At 40.5% G+C, this 25,117-nt stretch overlaps 1 protein-coding gene across 2 annotated transcripts in view; it reads left to right on the forward strand.

The window, feature by feature from the left end:
- LOC126481689 (cleavage and polyadenylation specificity factor 73) overlaps positions 1-25,117 on the forward strand; it is an 81,553-nt gene that overhangs the window by 21,799 nt on the left and 34,637 nt on the right. For both annotated transcript variants that reach the window (XM_050105630.1, XM_050105631.1), the window contains 3 exons: positions 4,718-4,895; positions 9,116-9,205; positions 15,584-15,734. In XM_050105630.1, the coding sequence (XP_049961587.1) occupies positions 4,718-4,895; positions 9,116-9,205; positions 15,584-15,734 (419 nt within the window). The remainder of the gene's footprint in view (positions 1-4,717; positions 4,896-9,115; positions 9,206-15,583; positions 15,735-25,117) is intronic.

Genomic DNA, 25,117 nt, shown 5'->3' on the forward strand with positions numbered 1-25,117 from the left:
CAGTGAATTAATGTAAATGTTTGCAGGTATGGGAGGTGACGTATTCAACATGTATGCATATCTCGTTGAGGCAATGACAGGGCGGTGGACGTTTGTATGTGTGAACCAACAACCATAGCGCTGCCCATCAACCAAGGGAATGGCAACAGGGCAATCCCACGGCCAATCAGAGCGTGTGGCGCCATGTTTCCATAGTTTAAAAATGTTGTGTTGTCGACCTATCCAGCATTAGTAATTTTGGTTCCCTCTGGCATCAGCTATCCAGGGTTAAAATTTCGTGACACTATTTTTCTCCACCCTGTGTATGTAGATGTAGACACAGTTACTGCTTGAGCTGCAGTTTATATAGATGAAACTGAAATCACCTTAAAATGTTCACAGAACAGTTTCTTATCGCTTGATTGTAGAGTGAACATGGTAGTATTCGTACAAGGTGCATTCAAGTTACAATGCCTTCAATTTTTTTTTCTCGGGACTAGAAACAGATAGAAACATGCTTTTTTAAAAAAAAAAAAATATATTTGTGCACTCATTGTGAATGCATTACAAAGAGCACTGTACAGCACTCAGAACTGTAGCGGCACCAGAATGAGTGAGGATTGTTTTTAATACTTAAAATAATGACATTTCCATTACAAGAGCGGCATGTAATCATTGGTTTTCTATATTTTCGTTGAGTGACAATGATTGAAATTCATCGCCTGTTAAGTAATATGGTGTCATGGATGTGTCTAATGTGCATTCATGGGTGTGATAGCTCAGAAAAGACAGAATATTGTTTGACCACAAACCAAGACATTCTTGGCCTCGCACCAGCCAGTCTGACAACGTGATTGAGCAGGTGGAGAAAGTTGCTTTGGAGGGTTGCCGAATCAATGTGAAACACATTGCCTCCAGAGTAGGCATTTCCGTAGGATTTGTGCACACAATCCGGCATGAAGACCTGAAAATGCATAAAGTTTTCTCCAGTGGGAGCCACGAATGCTGGCGGTGACCCCAAGACTACGTACATGCCATATTGCCAGGCAGTGCTGATGCATGACGATGGCATGAATGGAATTTTCTTTATCGATTGCGACAGTGGATGAGACATGGATGCCATTTTTTGATCCTGAAAAAAAGCACCAGTCAACTCAGTAGAAGCGTACACACTCACTGCCACCAAAATAATTCGGTGTTAGCAAAGTGCTGAAATAAAGATGGTGGCCATGTTCTGGGGCAGCTACGGCGTAACTGTTACTCATTGGTGTTACAAAAGGCACTACCTGACAGGTGCATCCTACCAATATATTTTGGAGAACAAACCCCTTTCAGCATTGTATGAAATATGTCTGGAAAAATCTGCGTGTGTGCCCTTTTATCAAGACAGTGCACCATCATATCGAACAAAAGTGACTCTGCAGTTTCCTCATGACAACAACTTTGAAATTATTTCTCATGTTCCCTACTCATCTGACCTGACTCGTAGTGACTTTAGGCTGTTTCCAACGATAAAAGATACTCTCAGTGACTGCATATTTACTAGCCATGCTACTGTTGCATCAATAATTTTCCAGCAGTCAGATCTGACTCCTAAAAAAGCCTTCACAATGGCCTTGAGATCATGGCATTTACATTGTGAAAAACGTGTACAGCAGCAGGCAGATTGCTTTGAGAAGTGACACAAGTTTCACTGTTTTCACGTGATTAGTTTGTGATAAAAAAAAAGTAGGTGTTGTAACTTGAATGCACCTCATAAAACTGAAAGACATAAAAACTCAATATTTTATAGAGTATGCACTCTTATTTCTGTAGTCAAGTTGATTTCAGTTTCAGGCCTAATATCCCTTCATAATATGTAATTAGCATTTTAACATTAAAATGGCTTTGAGCCACGAAAACCTATGCAATAAAAACTACTCAGCTTCCATCATGTTTATGTAAAACATTTGTGTGATTTCAACATAATGTTACCTTTTCCAGTGTATGATGATTAACAATTGTAAAGTTTGTCAGTAGCTGGCAAGTGGCATTGTCCATAATTCTGCCTCCGTGTTCCGTAGTGCTGCCAGATGCAGATGACACGTATATGACATACATTATCTTATCAAAAGTATCCGGACACGCCTATATAATGTGGAATCAATTACTAGATGTTATGAGTCACAAGAGGTGGCCCTTACAGTATAAAAGGAGGCGCAGGGAGGGGGGGGGGCAGTATTGTGTTCTCAGTAGAGAAGCATTGATAATACATGGGGTAAGTCAGTAGAGATCAGTGACCTCAAATGTGGACTAGTCATTGGGTATCACCTGAGTAACATATCCATCAGGGACATTTAAACCCTTCTAAAGCTGCTCAAGTTGATTGTTGGTGATGTGACTGTGCATTGGAAAAGCATAGGAACAACCACTGCTAAACCAAGACCAGGCAGACCACATTTACTGACTGACAGGGACTGTCAAGCTTTAACAAGGGTGATTGTAAATAATCATTTGAAATCAGTGAAAGGAATCATTTGTGAGTTCCAAACTGGTACTGGTAGTCCAGCTAGCACAATGAGTGTGTGTAGGAAGTTAAAAAGAACCAGGTACAATGGTCAAGCAGCTTCTCATACCCAAACATCTCTGTAGATGGTACTCGGCAACGCTTGAGATGGTGTAAAGAGTGATGCCACTGGACAGTGGATGATAGGAAACAAGTGATTTCGAGTGATGAATCACACTATATCCAATGGCAATCCAATGAAATTGTTTTAGTTGGCAAACATTACCTGCTGTGGTGTGTGTTGCCAACAGTGAATTGAGGAAGATGTGGTGTTATGGTATGGGGATGTTTTTCATGGTTAGGGTGTGATCCACTTATTGTGCTTAAGAAATTGGTAAGTCTGGGAGGATGTGAATACATTTCATAGCATTGTGTACTGCGTACAGCAGACAAACAGTTCAGAAACGATGATTGTGTCCGTATGGTAATGCACCTTGTCATAAAGCAGCGTCTGTGAGGCAATGATTTGCGGATAACAACATTCCGAAAATTGACTGGGCTGCCCAGAGTCCTGACATGAATCTAGGGAAAGACATTTGTGGTAAGTGAGAGCATCTAGTTTGGTCCAGACCCCAGCGTCCTGCGTCACTACCTTCTCTGGTTTCGGCTCCAGAGGAAAAATGTGCTGCCATTCCTCCGTAGACATTCAGACACCTCATTGGAAGTATCCTCAGCAGAGTTCAAGCCATCATAAAGATGAAGAGTGAACATGCCCCATATTAATATCCACATATAGGTGTCCAATCATTTTGATCAGGTACTATATTCAGAGTTCTCATTTATGAGGCCTGTTCAAAAAATTCCGGATCATTCGTAATTTCGTCCCAATGGTGTGTTGAAGTGATATGCTGTTGGCATCCCTGCACATGCCAGTGTTTTAATGTATAGGTGCTGGAAGTTTCATTATTGTATGTCTGTTAGTTATTGTTCAGTGCTGTGTATGGAGTAGAATGTTGTGTTGCACAGTATATGAATTTCGAGGTGACAGAGTTAAAGGAGGGAACCGTTGGCATTACATTTTGTGTGAAACTCAAGAAAACCCGTACAGAGACACACCAAGTGATGCATGAACCCTATAGCAATGAGTACTGAAGCCATACTTGGTTTTACGAATGGTTCACATTGTTTAAAAATGGCCAGACAGACGTAAGATGACTCTCATTCAGGACTCTCTTCAACATCTACTGAGGACACTCGTGTCAGGAAAGGCAACAAAGTTGTGCATGCCAATTGAAGACTGACTGACTGAGAGATTGCAGAAGACTGTAACATTTCAGTTGGTTCAAGTCATGAAATCCTGACACAGCCTCTTGGAATGCATCGTGTTGCTGCCATGTTCGTCCCACGGCTCATGAGTCAAGATGAGAAAGACCTTTGCCTTGCAGTCTGTGAAGAGCTTTTAGGTCATGCAAATGAGAATGAGATGTTCCTTAAGAGAATCATAACCAGTAATGAGGTGTCGGTCTATGGTTAAGATGTCGAGACCAAGTTTCATTCTTCACATTGGGTTAGGGAAGGTTCTCCAAGACCCAAAAAAGTTTGGCGGGTCTGGTCAGATGTGAAAGCCATGCTGATGGTTTTTTGAAGGATTAGTTCATCATGAATTTGTGCCACAGGGACAGACTGTTTATTGATGGTACTATCGAGACGTGTTGCAATGTCTGCTAGAAAATGTGAGAAGGAAACAGCCTGAAGTGTGGCGAGACAATTCACGGCTCTTGCATCATGTTAACACACCCACACATTCATTCCTGTTGGTGCATGACTTCACAAAAGTCGAAATCACTGTGCTGCTTCATCCTCCATACTCTCCAGACCAGGCCTTTGCAGACTTTTTTTTTTTATTTCTGAAGCTGAAAAGCCCATTGGAAGAATGAAAATTTGCCATGATAAACAAGATAAAAGAAAATTTGCAAATGGCACTTCGCACCAAGAATGCTTCCGGAAGTGGAAATGGCATTGGGAGTAGTGTATCAGTTCTGGAGGAGAGTATTTCATAGGAGACCATTCACGATATGTACAAGATATGCGTAAAAACATTTTGAGAACAAAGTTCTGGAATTTTTTGGACAGACCTCACATTTGTCATTGGAAAAAAATTCCTGAAAATTAATTGTGCAGCACAAAAAATTGACAGTAAAGGTGAAGTGTTAAGCCTTTCTAATTTATTTTTGTATTTTTTTTTCTTTTTAGCAATATAGCCACAGAACAAATGTTGTATACTGAAGCAGATCTTGAAGCTAGCATGGATAAAATTGAAACAATAAATTTCCATGAAGAAAAGGATGTATATGGAATAAAATTTTGGGCCTACAATGCAGGACATGTTCTTGGTGCTGCCATGTTTATGATAGAGATTGCTGGTGTGAAGGTGAAGTAATTATCAACTTTTTTAAATCCAAACAAATGTCTTGTATTCAAATCTAATGAAGAAAAGGAAACACAAGAGAGGTTTTTCTTGATATAAGTATTGTGTTAGTTTCAGATAAATAAAAAGTATCGACTTATCATCCTGTGTAGCAAAACTAACAGCATCTACATCTATTAAGATTCTTATCTTGAGCATTTGGAACAATTTTCTTGTGTAAAGGAGGGAAAAAATGGGATAATAGAAAGATGACATGGCCAACATTGGACAGAAATAAACACAGAGAATAATAGTAAAGCAATATGACAATATAATGAAAAGAAGGGACTGCTACTCACCATATAGTGGAAATGTAGAGTCACAGACAGGCACATCAAAACGACTGCTAAATAAGTAAGCATTAGGCCAGAAGCCCTTTTTCTGAAGTAGACAACACACACACACACACACACACACACACACACACACACACACACACACACAGGTATACAAAGGGGTCCAGAAAAATGTAGACACTATTTGATAGTCAATATTAATGGAACAGAGTGACATTCCTGTACAGTTGTGGCATTGGTGGACGGGGGGGGGGGGGGGGGGAGGTTATTTGGTTATTTTGTGTGTTCAAAGTGACCTGCATTAGCAATCGAACGACATTGATGCCACTGAACTGTTGACTGAAGTACGGTGTTAGCCTTGCCAGTATGATAGCCCCGCAGGACATCTGGATGGTTTCTCATATCAGGTTCAGTATAGCTGGCTTCTGTTGATAAACTTCATTTTCCAAGGTCACACATAGATAAATGTCAAGAGGTGTAAGGGCTGGAGGCTCGTAGGTACTCAGCAGCTATGAATCGTCCAGGTAGATTTTCATCCAAGTAGGCTCTGACATCTCTGTGGTAGTGAGATGGAGTGCTGTCTTGTTGTAGGTAAAACCTTTCATTTCCAAACACCTCTCAGATGGCAGGTAAAATTGATGTTTGTAGCCTATTAAGATACACTTCACCAGTTAAGGTACCTTCAAAAAAGAATAGGCCCATCAAGCCACGTGATGACAGAAAACCTTTTGGCCAAAAGCTTACGTGTTTTGCAGTCTTTTTGTTGTGCCTGTCTGTGACTTAATGTATCCACTATATTGTGAGTAGCAATCTATGCTTTTCATAATATTGTCATTATTCCATCCTGGATTTTCCATAGTTCGGTAAGGGGATATGTACAGGGTGTTTCAAAAATGACCGGTATATTTGAAACGGCTATAAAAACTAAACGAGCAGTGATAGAAATACACCGTTTGTTGCAATATGCTTGGGACAACAGTACATTTTCAGGCAGACAAACTTTCGAAATTACAGTAGTTACAATTTTCAACAACAGATGGCGCTGCGGTCTGGGAAACTCTATAGTACGATATTTTCCACATATCCACCATGCGTAGCAATAATATGGCGTAGTCTCTGAATGAAATTACCCGAAACCTTTGACAACGTGTCTGACGGAATGGCTTCACATGCAGATGAGATGTACTGCTTCAGCTGTTCAATTGTTTCTGGATTCTGGCGGTGCACCTGGTCTTTCAAGTGTCCCCACAGCAAGAAGTCACAGGGGTTCATGTCTGGCGAATAGGGAGGCCAATCCACGCCGCCTCCTGTATGTTTCGGATAGCCCAAAGCAATCACACGATCATCGAAATATTCATTCAGGAAATTAAAGACGTCGGCCGTGCGATGTGGCCGGGCACCATCTTGCATAAACCACAAGGTGTTCGCAGTGTCGTCTAAGGCAGTTTGTACCGCCACAAATTCACGAAGAATGTCCAGATAGCGTGATGCAGTAATCGTTTTGGATCTGAAAAATGGACCAATGATTCCTTTGGAAGAAATGGCGGCCCAGACCAGTACTTTTTGAGGATGCAGGGACGATGGGACTGCAACATGGGGCTTTTCGGTTCCCCATATGCGCCAGTTCTGTTTATTGACGAAGCCGTCCAGGTAAAAATAAGCTTCGTCAGTAAACCAAATGCTGCCCACATGCATATCGCCGTTATCAATCCTGTGCACTATATCGTTAGCGAATGTCTCTCGTGCAGCAATGGTAGCGGCGCTGAGGGGTTGCCGCGTTTGAATTTTGTATGAATAGAGGTGTCAACTCTGGTGCATGAGACGATACGTGGACGTAGGCGTCATTTGGACCGCAGCTGCAACACGGCGAACGGAAACCCGAGGCCACTGTTGGATCACCTGCTGCACTAGCTGCGCGTTGCCCTCTGTGGTTGCCGTACGCAGTCGCCCTACCTTTCCAGCACGTTCATCCGTCACATTCCCAGTCCGTTGAAATTTTTCAAACAGATCCTTTATTGTATCGCTTTTCGGTCCTTTGGTTACATTAAACCTCCGTTGAAAACTTCGTCTTGTTGCAACAACACTGTGTTCTAGGCGGTGGAATTCCAACACCAGAAAAATCCTCTGTTCTAAGGAATAAACCATGTTGTCTACAGCACACTTGCACGTTGTGAACAGCACACGCTTACAGCAGAAAGACGACGTACAGAATGGCGCACCCACAGACTGTGTTGTCTTCTATATCTTTCACATCACTTGCAGTGCCATCTGTTGTTGAAAATTGTAACTACTGTAATTTCGAAAGTTTGTCTGCCTGAAAATGTACTGTTGTCCCAAGCATATTGCAACAAACAGTGTATTTCTATCGCTGCTCGTTTAGTTTTTATTGCCGTTTCAAATATACCGGTCATTTTTTAAACAACCTGTAAGATATATAAGACAGCATTACCTTCTTTGCTGTCACGCAGGTCTGCATTGTATGTGTGGCGAAAAAGCATTTGAATCTTCTTACATGATGGCAAGTATTAGATTATGTCCTAGTGAGAGACCTGTGGCATGTACCTTACCTACAGAGGAAATAACAACTAATTTTTGAAAATGGTATGTCTATCAGATATCTTACCAAGTTGAAATGAATGGTGATGTTTCAAGTAAATTGTAGCAAATAGTAATTAAATGTAAAATGAATTTTGATATGCAGTGACAGTTGTCTATAAAGAACTCATCAACAAATTTATGTGACTTTAAAATTACAAGGAGAAAGAATTTCTCTCAGTATGCAGAATTCCAAGTATAGTATTACTAATAGAAACATTTAAAAGTAAGAGAAAAACTATAACTACCTTTCAAATCTCTTAATCCCTTTCACAGTAGTGGAAGAGGAAGGTTAGATCAATCATAAACCTGGTTGATATGTACCCAGTTGTTATGACAGTGAGGGGAGACAAATATGAACTGAGTGACTCCATGTGCTTAACAGCATTAGAGGGAGCTAAATTACTGTAGAGAGGAATAAATTACTGTGAACATTATTACAGGCATTAAAAATTGTACTGTTAAATATTCCCAAATCAAGAAATCATTTTGGATTTTGTTTTGATGAACAAGGAAATTTAGCAGTGATATGTCCGATTGCTAACTCTTGGTGATGTTTTAAACTGTTTCTTCATTGACTAGTGTGTGAATGCAGTATCTAGTCATAGGCGATACTGTGTCGTGCAAAACAATATTGCTCCAGGTCACATATGTTGTTTCTGTAGGAGATAAATTATAGTCTATTGAACCAGCTGAGAGTGAGTGATGTGATTGGCTTGTACACTGTTGACAGTGATAAATTGTAGGCAGTAAAGCTGCCAGATCTTATGTATGTATCTTAAGTCATAATGCAGTGGAAGCCCTGAATGTAATAACAACAATATGAATTGGATAAATCACCACTCACCATGTAGAAAAGGCGTTGAGGGCTGGCAGTGCATTTATAAGTTGACTAAGATATTGAACAAAGTCCATCATATTGAAGAAAACACACACACACACACACACACACACACACACACACACACACACACACACACACATACGACTGTTGGCTCCTCAGTATCTCAAGACAAATGCCTGTCTGCCACTCGCCACTCCCTGTAATTCATAAAACTTGACATTTATCAAGGGTGATATTCATGATGTCTGTTTCTATAGAAACTTCAGATTTTTCATCTGTTTTGTTTTGCTGCTAATCATAGTCTGAAATGTATTTCAATAATGGCAAGCGTGTCAGAAGTTTTGTAGAATTGTTTTAGTTAACAGAGGCAATTTTACTATTTGCAGTAACAGTGACCTCAGAGCATTTTTGGCATCATAGTTAATGAGAAGTATTATGTTTTGTTTTAGATCTTGTACACTGGTGACTTCTCTCGTCAAGAGGATAGGCATTTGATGGCTGCAGAAATACCCAACATACATCCTGATGTATTAATCACGGTAATATAATAGTTAGCTAGTACTTAATTTTGATTCAGCAAAAGAAGTAAAAGAATGCTTTGTATTTTAATGTATTTTGGAAGCATTAATACATTCACCTGTTATAAGTTGTAAGAACATACATGCATTTAGGTAGCTAAGAAGTATATACAAATGTTGACATGAGAGCCATTTTCCAGCTACAAGAAACAGATTGTAAATGATAAAATATTTCTAATTAGCGCAACCATATCCATATCTCAAATTCAACTGGGATTGGACTGTGTGACAGACCTGTATGTATTCTTGTCTCAAACCAGGAGCTGAAGGCTTATGAATCCCAGGGAAGTCCTGTCCAAATGATGACATCTTTGGTTTAGATTGATTGATGACATTTTTGCCATATGGACTCATGGTGAAGCTGACCTGTTAAAATTATTGGACTCTCCAAATACATTCTTCCAATTAAGTTTTACATGGTCATATTCTGAATCCCATGCCTCTTTCCTTGATGTTGACCTCCTCCTCACTGAGGGTCAGCTACACACTTCTGTTCACATTAAACCTCCTAACAAACAACATACTTACATTTTAACAGTATATTTTGACGGTTTCCATCCTTTCGATGTCAGACATTCCCTGCCATACAGCCTCAGCATTTGAGTCAAATATATTTGTTCAGATGGAGACTCTTTATAGCAATACACCACCAGCCTAGCTCAAAAGCAGATTTCCCAGTTCATCATGTCCAGTCCTGGTACTGCTGATGCTGACAAAAAACGACTTAGTAGTGCACCTATTGTCATTCAGTATTACCCTGATGTTGAATATATTAGTCACCTAAAATTATGCCGTGAAATAAGGTCCATTTTGTCAGACATTTTGCCCGTCACATCTAGAATAGCCTTTTTCCACCCTCCCAATCTCCACGGTATCCTTGTCAGACCCTATGCTCCATCTGCACCCATTACCCTACACTGTGGCTGCTACACCTGTGACTGCCCCACTGTAAGACTTGACCTATGCACTGTCCTACAACCACATATACCAGCCCTGTAACTGGAAAAATGTATACTATCAAACGGAGAGCCACCTGTGAAATGATACATGACATGTATCAACTGTTAGGTAAACACTATTCCACTATCTACAAATAATAGTCCTGACTTCAGTGACTTCTTTCACCAAATGTGTTATCTGGATTCTTACACCAGACACCTCGCAGGTGGGAACTGGCATTACACCATGTCCTTGGTTCTCGTCACCCACCTGGTATTAATTTACATCAATTTCTTGGTCTCAATATTAATTTCTTCTCTCCCTTTTAGTTTTATGTATCTAATATTTTCTGAGGCATCTATTCCCCCCCCCCTCCCCCCCTCCTCTGTCTCACATGCCCTTATTAACGTGTGGACAATGTTGTGTCAGTAACCCCTATATTGCCCTATCTTCCACCTTTAAGCTCTCAGGTTTTCAAACCTCGTTCAGTGCATTCTCCAACAATCAGTCTTTCTTTCTCATCCCATCTGGTAGCTCTCTCCTGACCCAGGGTTCTAGGTGTCTTTTCCAAACTTACCTCAATTCCTAAGCCTGACCAGTTCTTTTTCTTCACCCCTCGTCCTTACCCTTAAACCCTTCTGCAAGAAGAAGGAACCACTGGCTCCAAAAGCTTGGAAATTTCAGTACCCTTATATGTGAGTTCTAGTGTGCTGCTTGGTGCATAGACTTTTTGTCTACCCAATTACATTGTAATTTCAAAAATTGATTATTTTCATTGATATATTAGGCTTCAGCTTTTAATAGATGTCATCATAAGTCATTCAGAATCGACTGCTGGAAAGGTTTCCCTTAGGCAACCCCTAGACTCTCAGTAATATTGTGCAGTATTTCACAAGATGCAATATTATCAACTGTCTGTGGATGAGCCTGGAAGCTCGTGTGACAGATGTACTGAAATTGAATTTTAAATGCACAAATTGGCTGGACTGCATAGTTTCTGACTACATTGTATATCTTTTTCAACTCAGTTTATTTATTTTGAATTATTTGATGTGCTGTCTAAATCAAATTGTGGATATAGCTTCAAAATCAGTGGAACACATGTTCATGTTAGAATTATTGGAACTCTACAGGGGTGGCCATCCTTATTGTGTGTCAACTCGAATGAGTGTAGTAACCGTAAGAAGAAGACCGAGAACTATGATTAGTTGTCGAAATATGGAGAAATGTATCTGAAAACAGATAAGCTTATATTATTTAAGAAGTTAAATTCATTGCAGACGAATTATAGGAAGGGAGTGAAAAGAATTACCAGTGCAATGAAAAGCGAAGTTGGTGCTGATGAGCTACTGGAGCCAACACTTTTGAACATTTTACAAGGGCAAGAAATCCCTTCTAAATCAGATAAAATGCAGTTTCAACATTAAATATGTATATACGCCTTTCCTTACCTTTACATAATGTTTCAAGATTTCTGAATAGTTTTGTACATTTCTATCACAATTAGGCTTTATAGACTGTGGTGATATTACACTTGGGGATTTTACATCTTAAAATGAATTTCATGTAGCCAAATAAAGTGAGATAATTGACAGGTGCTGACTTGCAGGACTAGCATCTCTTAAATGAATGTCTTTTTACTTAAATATCACTTCGCTGTCTGGAGCCTGAATATATAGCACAATATATTGCAGAAGTATGTCAAATTAGCAAGCACCCATAAGCATTTGATTCATGTATCCTCAAGATGCTTAGTAAATTTTCATGTGCCAGTCATCCTCTCATCTGATACCACTCCTTCAGCCATCTACACTCCTCTTTTATTTTCAAGGGCGCAATGCTAGTCCAGGAGCAGATTAACAGCTGGTGTCCATACCCACCTTCTTTTCAACTCTGATATTTGACATGTAGTTTTCACAATATCACTTGACTGGTGGAGCCAACCATCAATATAATATATTGCAAAATGTTACTGCCCAATGTTATTGACAGTCTATAGGCCACTTTAGACTTTTCCATGTGCTACACACTTCAGCTTTACACATCCATTCTGCTCCTATGTGTTTTGTAATGTCATCCACCATCCATTTGGTCAGGATCTAAGTAAATTCTTTTCTGTTGGCATCCAACAGTATACTACTTTGGTCTACTGACAATCCTTTCACCTGAGTGATGTTCTTCTCAACCCTTTCATTTTCATTACATTCGTAGTTATGCCTTACAATCCAGTTTATTCTCTGATCAAAACGTTTGTTTTTTTCCTCTCTACGCTAATAATTTCCAACACGCAGCTCTCCATTACTCACTTACCAACACTCAGTTTTTCAGTGGTTTCCACATTAAAAATCTATGTTTCACTGCAGTAAGTAAAAATTTGTAATGCACATTGATGGCTCCCAGTGAAGTAAAATATCCCTTTTTCACAGTCTCAGTTTATGTTGATGCCATCCATGTTGTACAGAGTGCTTATGGACCCATAGAAAAAAATTGTTTGGCAATCAGTACAACCACTGGTATGCCATATGGAACTTGGAGCCTTCTGGTGCTTCTTTGCGTAGTACACCTATATAGTAACTGCGTGGGAAAGGTCTAGTGGGTGTGATGAATGCCAAAGACACTCAGACTTCAGTTCTATGACATCACAGTTGTCAGGCCGTGCTCTGTCAGAACACTTGCAGACAAAATTCAAACCATTTTGATTTTATTGGAAGCCAAAGTGTGATACACTAGTGATAGTCATTCCTTGTGACATGTATTTGTGCTAATGCTTTTAATCAACCTGAAGGTGTATCAGTATAACCGTATATGCTGGTGAATGTGTTTGGAATTTCTGTAAGTTTTGGCTCCATTCCTTCCTTACTCTTTTCATGTCTGCTTGGTATTAGTGAACTCATCTTTTCCCAAGTAATAATTCTTGCTAAGCCAGCATTAGATCATTTTGCTGCAGAAGTTGTTCACATGCAACAGCACATTGTGGTTTCATTTCAGGAGTCAGCATCCAGAGAACACATCTTGCAGACACTTCATGAAATTAGAGAATGTTATGCATAATGTAGTGTGTTGAACCATAACTAATGTTCTCATTTGCCATAATATAATCCAGTGTCACTTAGTAGTTTCCATCGCACTAGCTTCATCATTCTAGTGTGTTCCAACATCACAGAATGGTGTACTTACCAGAAATGAAGGTATCAGTCATGGACATCACACCCTTTGTAAAAATACAACTATATTTGTAGACTTGCTGCTGTCACAGCATGCAGTACTGAGCGAAGTTGCCCAATAAGTAGAATACTGGATTCAGCTTTGAAAGACTGTGATTCAGATCCCTGTCCAGCCATCTAGTGATATCCCTAAATCACTTAAACATTGGAATGGTTCCTTTGATGAGGCAAAGACAGTTTCCTTCCCCAGTTTGACCTTGTACTCTATCTTCCCTTGTACTCTATCTTGAATGACCACATCATCATTAGGCTGTTAAATTGTAATCGTCATTCCTTCCCTCCTACAGTATGCATTGTTATACTTGACCCTTTGTAATGAATTCCAAAATAATTCACACCTTTACTATGCAGAAACTAAATAACAGAATACTGATCATCCCTCAGGCAAGTTGCTAATGGGGTAGCCACCTTTATACTGTTCCTATACCTGTGTATATGGTTCTGCACCCTGTTACAAACATGCTTACCAGCTTATAGGCTATTACTGCTATTTTACATTTCCTTATTAAGCATTTGCAGTTTTCATTTGCCTTGCCCCCACATAGTCAAGAGGAGGTTTTTAAATACAAAGCTGGCCATTGTTGTTAATATGTAGCATGATTCCCATAATAACTTTGTGCAAGTGCCTTAAGTGTTCGATGATTCAGTGGCCAAGCACTGCCTGTAACGAAGCAGGGTTGCCCATTGCTATCCTGTTTTGGTTTTACACTCCTTCAGTAACTTAGTTAAGCAATGAACTTTTATTTTATTTATTTATTTTATTTTTTTTTCATTTTCACTACTCAGATTTCGACTACAGATTCTGTGGCCTTCAGCCTCATAGCACAGAATTCAGAAATAGTTTAAATAAAATTCCCCTAGTAAAATCTATTATTTCAGTACATTCTAATGTCTTTTCTGAAGGTAATGAGCTAATTAGTTTTATTGGAAATGCATCCTATTAAAAGTTGTGAACTATGATGTATATTGTCCAATACATATTAAGTAAAATTTGAGTGAGCTAAGAGATCGAATTCAGCTATAAGACTGCATCCAAAAGAAAGCCTAAATTTTACTGATTCCAGCAAAGTGCAGCAAATTGTTTAAATTAACCTAAAGTCTATTAGTTAAATAGATATTAAGACTTGAAATCTGTGGCCTGTATGACTTTCAGTACCAATTGTGACCAAACTACTAAATAATTCCGAGATCTGTTTTGATACTTTTGCTACCTTTATTTTTCTACGTAAAATGACTCCAGTCTCAACTTTGTAAGTGCATTAATTAGGAATTAAGTAAATTTGAATAAGTAAAAATTTTTGTTGAAGATGGCTGCCATGGTTATAAGTAGGGAATTCCCACTGTGGACGCATAAGTTAGTTCCGCGTATTTAAATTTATACAGCGCACTCATGTTATTTAAGTAATAAAACCCAATAGTTAACTTCAAAACCAATTAGAAAGGATCATTTTAATCCTGGGAAATTATAAACGACAATATATTAACAGAAATAGTCAAATATTCAAGCACTCGTCTATACAAGGTCCGAGCTGGTGCAGTTCTCAGTTAGTTCTCGGTCAGGTTCTCATGGAGCAAAAGTGCAGCAAGTCTGTTAATTTTTCCGGTCGGTACCAAAAGAGTGTAATTGTGAACATTGTTAAAGACTGGAAGTTTTTGACCTACCTAATGTGACGATTAAGTTGTGATTTAGGTGAGACAGACGCAGCTACTGGGAAGACAATATTGAATAAGCAAAGCAAAGTAGGTCGGGAACACTGCTCACTATCTACTGGGTGAGGAAATGTTTCAATACATCCAGTTGTGACATGAACTTTAAGTGGCACTAATACAAGGATACAGCCCGGCACGTTACATGCCTTTATTTTTTTGTGGTCAGGTAAATATCAACTGCCAAATTTTTAAGTGAGTGAAGCAGTTTAATTTGTTTGTGGCAGTGTTTATTTTTCACATTTGACAATTGCTAAGGTTTGTTGTATGTAATGTCTAGAAATATGTTTAATCTTGTATATATTTGACCTTCAAATCAAATCTTACTGTCGAATTCCGTGTACTCATTTTCCCCAAGAAATCTAGTTTTATGCAGCCATTTCATACTATTGACGGTGTTAGAGTTTTTTGTTTGTGTATGTATTGTTTGTGAAAAACTTGAAAATAAATAAGAGGAATCAATTACCAGGAATCGACATATGGAACACACATTCATGAGAAGAGAGAAGAGCGTGAGGGACGTTTTACGGCACTTGTACATGACATTGTGAACAGGGGAGGACGCTGCCTTATACCAGTGTTCGCACTAGGACGTGCACAGGAGCTGCTTCTTATTTTAGGTAAAAAAAAATATATTCTTTACTTGAAATATTTCACTAGAAATAAATTTTCTAAATCAGTTAGCCTGGCTTTTGATACCTTCCTGTGCAAAGGAAAAGCCAGTTACGAGTAATGTGCTCAGATACTTTATCATTATTTTTTCCCCCCATCTACATTCCCTCCAGTGGCTCAAATGTGAAAGTCATATGGCATTAAACAGGGACTGCAAGAAGGATAGTGATGGGCTATCCAGGAAATTCCATTGAGTTTATTAGTGATTAAGGCTCCTTTATGTTCTCATCATTGCCGTATGGAAGCACAAAGTAGGTTACAAATATTAGTTTATTTGGCAAGAATCTTTCACATCATCCAACTTCTTGTAGTGGTATGCTGTAATCAGAGTCATGCATTGTGAATAAAATAGATGATCAACACTGCTTTTGTAAGAATGCAGAGTCATGCAGTGGGAGAAATCCACATGAAGTGGTTAAAATTCCGTGAGCTTTTGACCAAACACTCCTTGGCCATTGTCAAGTGGTGTGACTGCCAGTGGGCCACTGGTATGTCCTTCTGTACACTAGCAACCAGTTGTAAAATCACTAGTGCTGACAGCATCACCACATATGGACATAGTTTTACTCAGCTTTCAGTGCTCCCACTTCAGCCTCATGATCAGTGGATCCTACTACTGCACTGAGCTGTAGGCTGCTGTTTGTGTTAAGGATGTTATCAGTGATTTTTGTTTCCAAGACATCTTTAATTACACGGCCCAAGAAGCCGTTAGTGCTATCCACGGCAAACGTTTCATCATATTTGATCCAGTAACCATTTTTTAGAACATACTCAGCTAATGCGGATTTTTCAGGATAATGTAGACAAAAATCAAGCAATTACTAAAACCAGTTCAAGAAGCTGCAGTGTCAGAACACCTGGGGTCTACAAGATACCTGGCAAATGTGGCCAGTCTTACAGCGGACAAACAATGCGCACTGTCAAACAACGTAGGAAGGAACATAAGAGGTTTTATCACCTGCGTTATCCCGAAAAATCCACTTTAGCTGAGCATGCTCTATAAAATGGTCTCCGGGTCAGATTTGATGAAGCCTCAGTCATGACTTGCACTAATGGCTTGTGGGACTGTTTAATTAAAAAAACCATCAAAATAAAAATCACCAATAACACCGTTAATAGACTCGGCACCCTGCAGCTCAGTGCATGTGAGATACAGTGATCATGAAGTTGAAGAAGGAGTGTGCTCCCTGCCGCCGTTGGATAAGCAGCTGCCAGCAGAAAGTCGTATACTCCTAGCTCACTCATTTGTTACATAGTTTAATTCTTAATTTCTTTGCATGTTTTTGGTACTTGCATTGTTCAAATTCATAAATTTCGGGCGTATTATAGTATTTGAGAGTTGTAGCATCGCGTTTTAGTACCTGAATAGTGTAAAATCGCGTAGTCTCCTTCCGCCGCCAGACAGTGTGTCAGCAGTGCGCAAGTAGCAGCATTACTGCATTTACTAGGCAATCTTGTATTTTAACAACCGTTTAAATTTTGTGTTGATTTGTTTGTGCTCTCTGTAGATTAGTTCAGACGTTCTTTGCACAACAGTTTTTAGCGTGGATAGGAACTGCAACTGCTGTGTTCGGATGCAGGCTGAGTTGGCATCCCTTCGCTCCCAACTTCAGACAGTGTTGGCATCGGTCACACAGCTTGAGGCTGTTGCCAATGGGCATCACTGTGGGGGTCCGGATGGGGGTTTGTCGGGGACGGCCAGCTCGTCCCACGCATCCCCCGATCGGACTACGACTGTGGCTGCCCGGGATACTGCCCACATTGAGGCTGATCCCTCACCTGTGGTAGAATGGGAGGTCATCTCGAGGTGTGGCAGGGGGCCAAAGACATTCCGGAGGGCTGAATGGAAGGCCTCTCCAGTTTGTCTGACGAACCGGTTTCAGGCTCTGTCTCCGGCTGATATTGATGTTCGGCCGGAGATGGCTGCTTGTCCTGTTCCAGAGGTTGCCCCTCAGTCTGCAAGATCCGGGCAGTCGCAGAGGGTGGGCTTACTGGTAGCTGGGAGCTCCAACGTCAGGCGCATAATGGGGCCCCTTAGGGATATGGCAGCAAGAGAGGGGAAGAAAACCAATGTGCACTCCGTGTGCATACCGGGGGGAGTCATTCCAGATGTGGAAAGGGTCCTTCCGGATGCCATGAAGGGTACAGGGTGCACCCATCTACAGGTGGTCGCTCATGTCGGCACCAATGATGTGTGTTGCTATGGATTGGAGGAAATCCTCTCTGGCTTCCGGTGGCTATCTGATTTGGTGAAGACTGCCAGTCTCGCTAGCGGGATGAAAGCAGAGCTCACCATCTGCAGCATCGTCGACAGGACTGACTGCGGACCTTTGGTACAGAGCCGAGTGGAGGGTCTGAATCAGAGGCTGAGACGGTTCTGCGACCGTGTGGGCTGCAGATTCCTCGACTTGCGCCATAGGGTGGTTGGGTTTCGGGTTCCGCTGGATAGGTCAGGAGTCCACTACACGCAGCAAGCGGCTACACGGGTAGCAGGGGTTGTGTGGCGTGGACTGGGCAGTTTTTTAGGTTAGGTGGCCTCGGGCAAGTACAGAAAGGGCAACAGCCTCAAAGGGCGCGGGGCAAAGTCAGGACATGCGGGGACCAAGCAGCAATCGGTATTGTAATTGTAAACTGTCGAAGCTGCATTGGTAAAGTACCGGAACTTCAAGTGCTGATAGAAAGCACCGAAGCTGAAATCGTTATACGTACAAAAAGCTGGCTGAAGCCAGAGATAAATTCAACCGAAATTTTTACAAAGGCACAGACGGTGTTTAGAAAGGATAGATTGCATGCAACCGGTGGTGGCATGTTTGTCGCTGTTAGTAGTAGTTTATCCTGTAGTGTAGTAGAAGTGGATAGTTCCTGTGAAATATTATGGGTGGAGGCTACACTCAACAACCGAGCTAGGTTAATAATTGGCTCCTTTTACCGACCTCCCGACTCAGCAGCATTAGTTGCAGAACAACTGAGAGAAAATTTGGAATACATTGCACATAAATTTTCTCAGCATATTATATTCTTGGGTGGAGATTTCAATTTACCAGATATAGACTGGGACACTCAGATGTTTAGGACGGGTGGTAGGGACAGAGCATCGAGTGACATTATACTGAGTGCACTATCCGAAAATTACCTCGAGCAATTAAACAGAGAGCCGACTCGTGGAGATAACCTCTTGGACCTGCTGATAACAAACAGACCCGAACTTTTCGACTCTGTAAGTGCAGAACAGGGAATCAGTGATCGTAAGGCCGTTGCAGCATCCCTGATACGGAAGTAAATAGGAATATAAAAAGGGAGGAAGGTTTATCTGTTTAGCAAGAGTAATAGAAGGCAGATTTCAGACTACCTAACAGATCAAAACGAAAATTTCTGTTCCGACACTGACAATGTTGAGTGTTTATGGAAAAAGTTTAAGGCAATTGTAAAATGCGTTTTAGACAGGTACGTGCCGAGTAAAACTGTGAGGGATGGGAAAAACCCACCGTTGTTCAACAACAAAGTTAGGAAGCTACTGCGAAAGCAAAGAGAGCTTCACTCCAAGTTTAAATGCAGCCAAAACCTCTCAGACAAACAGAACCTAAACGATGTCAAAGTTAGCATAAGGAGGGCTATGCATGAAGCTTTCAGTGAATTCGAAAGTAAAATTATATGTACAGACTTAACAGAAAATCCTAGGAAGTTCTGGTCTTACGTTAAATCAGTAAGTGGCTTGAAACAGCATATCCAGACACTTCGGGATGATGATGGCATTGAAACAGAGGATGACACGCGTAAAGCTGAAATACTAAACACCTTTTTCCAAAGCTGTTTCACAGAGGATGACCGCACTGCAGTTCCTTCTCTAAATCCTCGCACAAACGAAAAATGGCTGATATCGAAATAAGTGTCCAAGGAATAGAAAAGCAACTGGAATCACTCAACAGAGGAAAGTCCACTGGATCTGACGGGATACCAATTCGTTTCTACACAGAGTACGCGAAAGAACTTGCCCCCCTTCTGACAGCCATGTACCGCAAGTCTCTAGAGGAACGGAAGGTTCCAAATGATTGGAAAAGAGCACAGGTAGTCCCAGTCTTCAAGAAGGGTCGTCGAGCAGATGTGCAAAACTATAGGACCTATATCTCTGACGTCGATCTGTTGTAGAATTTTAGAACATGTTTTTTGCTCGAGTATCATGTCGTTTTTGGAAACCCAGAATCTGCTCTGTAGGAATCAACATGGATTCCGGAAACAGCGATCGTGTGAGACCCAACTCGCTTTATTTGTTCATGAGACCCAGAAAATATTAGATACAGGCTCCCAGGTAGATGCTATTTTCCTTGACTTCCGGAAGGCGTTCGATACAGTTCCACACTGTCGCCTGATAAACAAAGTAAGAGCCTACGGAATATCAGACCAGCTATGTGGCTGGATTGAAGAGTTTTTAGCAAACAGAACACAGCATGTTGTTATCAATGGAGAGACGTCTACAGACGGTAAAGTAACCTCTGGCGTGCCACAGGGGAGTGTTATGGGACCATTGCTTTTCACAATATATATAAATGACCTAGTAGATAGTGTCGGAAGTTCCATGCGGCTTTTCGCGGATGATGCTGTAGTATACAGAGAAGTTGCAGCATTAGAAAATTGTAGCGAAATGCAGGAAGATCTGCAGCGGATAGGCACTTGGTGCAGGGAGTGGCAACTGACCCTTAACATAGACAAACGTAATGTATTGCGAATACATAGAAAGAAGGACCCTTTATTGTATGATTATATGATAGCGGAACAAACACTGGTAACAGTTACTTCTGTAAAATATCTGGGAGTATGTGTGCGGAACGATTTGAAGTGGAATGATCATATAAAATTAATTGTTGGTAAGGTGGGTACCAGGTTGAGATTCATTGGGAGAGTCCTTAGGAAATGTAGTCCATCAACAAAGGACGTGGCTTACAAAACACTCGTTCGACCTATACTTGAGTATTGCTCAACAGTGTGGGATCCGTATCAGATCGGGTTGACAGAGGAGATAGAGAAGATCCAAAGAAGAGCTGCGCGTTTCGTCACAGGGTTATTTGGTAACCGTGATAGCGTTACGGAGATGTTTAACAAACTAAAGTGGCAGACTCTGCAAGAGAGGCGCTCTGCATCGCGGTGTAGCTTGCTGTCCAGGTTTCGAGAGGGTGCGTTTCTGGATGAGGTATCGAATATATTGCTTCCCCCTACTTATACCTCCTGAGGAGATCACGAATGTAAAATTAGAGAGATTAGAGCGCGCACGGAGGCTTTCAGACAGTCGTTCTTCCTGCGAACCATATGCGACTGGAACAGAAAAGGGAGGTAATGACAGTGGCACGTAAAGTGCCCTCCGCCACACACCGTTGGGTGGCTTGCGGAGTATAAATGTAGATGTAGATGTAGAAGGAACATAGAATGTCTACTCAGTGCATGCCCAAATACACTATGGTGATGCTATGAGAACCAATGAACTCACAGGCAATATTAGGGGATACCAACAGTCCACTAACTGTTAGTGGGCTGTTGGTATCCCCTTATATACAATAGCTATTGACAATGGCCAAGGAATGCTTGGTTGTAAGCTTGTGGAATTTTAACCACATGACGTGGATGGAAGCCAGAGAACATTTTATTTAACAAACCTTTTGAATTCCAAAAGTCATTGGTGCATTTCTTGCTGATACAGAAATTCTGCCTTTGTGTGAAATTATTTTTTTTTCATACTTGTCCATTTTGTACTGTAGCATTGGTAGGAAATACATGTCATGACACACCACAGCTTGTCTTTGAAATCTCTCTTTCTCCTCCTCTAGAGCCAGTTGCTGCAATTGTATTTCCAGACATGTGCACTATGTAATCAAAAGTATCCAAACACCTGGCTGAAAATGACTTACAAGTTTGTGGTGCCTTTCATCGGTAATGCTGGAATTCAATATGGTGTTGGCCCACAATTAGCCTTGATGACAACTTTCACTCTTGCAAGCATATGTTCAATCAGGTGCTGAAAGGTTTCTTGGGGAATGAAAGCCCATTCTTCACAGAGTGCTGCACTGAGGAGAGGTATTGATATCGGTCGGTGAGGCCTGGGACGAAGTTGGTATTCCAAAACATCCGAAAGGTGTTTTATAGGATTCAGGTCAGGACTCTGTGCAGGCCAGTGCATTACAGGGATGTTATTGTCATGTAACCAGTCCACCACGAGCCGTGCATTATGAACAGGTGCTCGATCGTTTTGAAAGATGCAATCGCCAACTCCGAATTGCTTTTCAAGAGTGGGAAGCAAGAATGTGCTTAAAACATCACTGTAGGCCTGTGTGGTGGTATTGCCACACAAAACAACAAGGGGTGCAAGCCCCCTCCATGAAAAACACAACCACACCATAACACCACCGCCTTCGAATTTTGCTGTTGGCACTACACACGCTGTCAGATGATGTTCACTGGGCATTTGCAATACCAACACCCTGCCATCGGATCACCATATTGTGTACCGTGATTCGTAACTCCACACAACGTTTTTCCAGTGTTCGGTCGTTCAATGTTTACACTCCTTACATCAAGCGAGGTGTTGTTTGCCATTTACCGGCGTGATGTGTGGCTTATGAGCAGCCGCTCGACCATGAAATCCAAGTTTTCTCAACTCGTGTCAAACTGTCATAGTTCTTGCAGTGGATCCTGATGCAGTTTGGAATTCCTGTGTGATGATCTAAATAGATGTTTGCCTAGTACACATTACGGTCCTCTTCAACTGTCGGTGGTCTCTGTCAGTCAACAGACGAGGTCAGCCTGTACGCTTTTGTGCTGTACGTGTCCCTTCATATTCACTATCACATCAGAAACAGTGGACCTAGGGATATTTAGGAGTGTGGAAATATTGCGCACAGATGTATGACACAAGTGACATCCAATCACCTGACCATGTTCGAAGGCCATGAGTGCCACGGAGCACCCCATTCAGCTTTCTCACAATGTCTAATGACTACTGATATAGAGTACCTGGCATTAGGTTGCAACACAATGCACCTAATATAAAAAAGTATGTTTTGGGGGTTGTCCATATACTTTTTATCACATAGTGTATTTGTGCCTCATTGCAAAGACAGAGGAACAACCTCTCTAGCACTTTCACTATCAAAAGTTTTCTGTGAATCTCATGTGAGTACTCTTGAAATTTATGTTTACCTCCAGTGAGTCAGACGAGAATCTTTTACTTTCCATGAACTGCTGATTTGCGATATTTGACACACTGCTGTTTATGACATTTGTGATCTTTGGTTTCAACATTGCATTTTTGTGCATTCAAATATTTGACTACTATACAGTATATGGTCTACAAAGAGTGCGTGAAGTGTGGCCTTAACTTAGTTACTTTTGACAACTCAGATGATAAAGAAACAAATATTAATGCATTGTGCAGCAGATGAATGGATGTCTTGTTCACCGATGATGTGACTGAAGAAGATCCATTGTCTGTACTGAAGAAGATCCATTGTCTGCTGGATAAAACAACTGCATTGTTGACTCCATATATTCATACTTTACAGGATACTTTCAAGCATACAACACAACTATTTTCTTAGTTTTCCTTGTAGATTCTCCATAAAGAAGTAGCGTATATAATTTCTCTCGGTTTGTGAAAGACATTTGTTTTTTCACACTAGCCAGTTCTCAACACTTGTGAGCAATACAGGCAGAATGAAAGCTGGATTTCCTCTCGGCCCCTTTTATACCAGTATTTCGACAGTGCAATACTCGTGTATCCTCATTATTCAACATGACACATTTCCTTATTTTGGTGTGAAATCACAAACTTCCTCATAAGACAGCAGTCAGTTTCATGTTTGAAACAGGTAAATCCTAAGTTGTGAATATTGTACTTGGTCAAGAACTAGTAATCGGATTTTAAAGAGTGAAACTCCATTGAATTCATCTCTTTTAGAGCTACAACACTGGCAGCATAAATTATCGTAGTTCCACTTGGAAAAGCAGAGTTGATACCAATATCTTTTTAATTCATACGGCTATGAGGAGAGACTATACGTTTAATAAGGATTGTTTCACAGTTCATTCAGATGAAACAGTATTACGATATCTTATATGGCTCCAGAAATACTTTAGGTGAACAGCTTAGATGAATCACCTTATATATTTGTGTGATCCTCATATAATGTAAGTGGTCTGAAGGTGATGTTGGCAGCATACTTTTGCCCATGGTGATGTATATTATGGGACAGTTTTAGTAAAAGAGTGATACAGTGGAATACAAAGAGCAAATCATTCACTTGAATTTGTATGGAAGAACATTGCTGCTCTAAAAGTATTATAGCATCACTCTGCAACATCTTGTCATCATAAAACTTTTCAGTTGAGCTGGAACCGTACTTGATAATGATCCACGATCATGAAACAATTGTTTTGCATTTGCACACTATGTCAGTGGTTTACCTTCAGGCGGCAAAAACCTACAGGAGGTAAATTTCTTGATACTGCCGATAGACACATTTAAAAGTACAAAAAACTGGTTTTGCTTTCAGAACTTTTAGTTTCTACCTCAGGGGAGGGAAGAGAGAGAGGTGGATGAATCTTAGGAAGGGTCGGGAGGTCACTCAGACCCTAAGGTGACAGTGCCCGACCTGACCCTTCCTTTCTCATCTACCCCAGCTTATTCCTCTCTCCCCCCTGAGGGAGGAACCATTAGCTCAAAAAGCTAGAATAGTTTCTTGTACTTTTATATGTATATTAGCAGTACTAAGAAATTTGCCTCCCAAAGGTGAATACTAAGTAGCCATTTTATCTGTAAATTATTTCGTATTGGGCACATCCAGAAATAATTTCACTAGTAATATGTTTCACTGTACTCTTGCTCTCACAAATCTAGGAGGCACAGTGGTTATTGAATTATAACACATTCAATTTGTAATGAGTTTGTCAGCTGTGGAATGTCAAACTTTAACGTTTATTCCTTTGCCTGCTTCTGCTCTCAACTTTATATGCAAAATTTTCTCTTCAGTCATAAAAGCTAAAAGTTTGAAGTTAATTAATTATTCTACTTAAATTTTTGTTTACAGTAGGATAGTAAATGACAAGCAATTCCTTTCTTTCTTTTAAAAAAGCACTGGAAGTGTTAGTTGGTAATCATTTAAAGAAAAGGGGGATGACACTATCTGCAGTTCAGTGGTAGAATGAAAAGGATTTATAACACCTGAATTTTTTTCACCTACTTAATTAAGTTTAATGTTACCAAATGTGAAAGTGTGTAATGCTAATGTCACCAATGAAAATTAAAATGCCTCATTTTTCTTTCACACTTTTTCCTGCATTGTATGTG

This window comes from Schistocerca serialis, chromosome 5, assembly GCF_023864345.2.
Source record: "Schistocerca serialis cubense isolate TAMUIC-IGC-003099 chromosome 5, iqSchSeri2.2, whole genome shotgun sequence".
NCBI lineage: Eukaryota > Metazoa > Arthropoda > Insecta > Orthoptera > Acrididae > Schistocerca > Schistocerca serialis.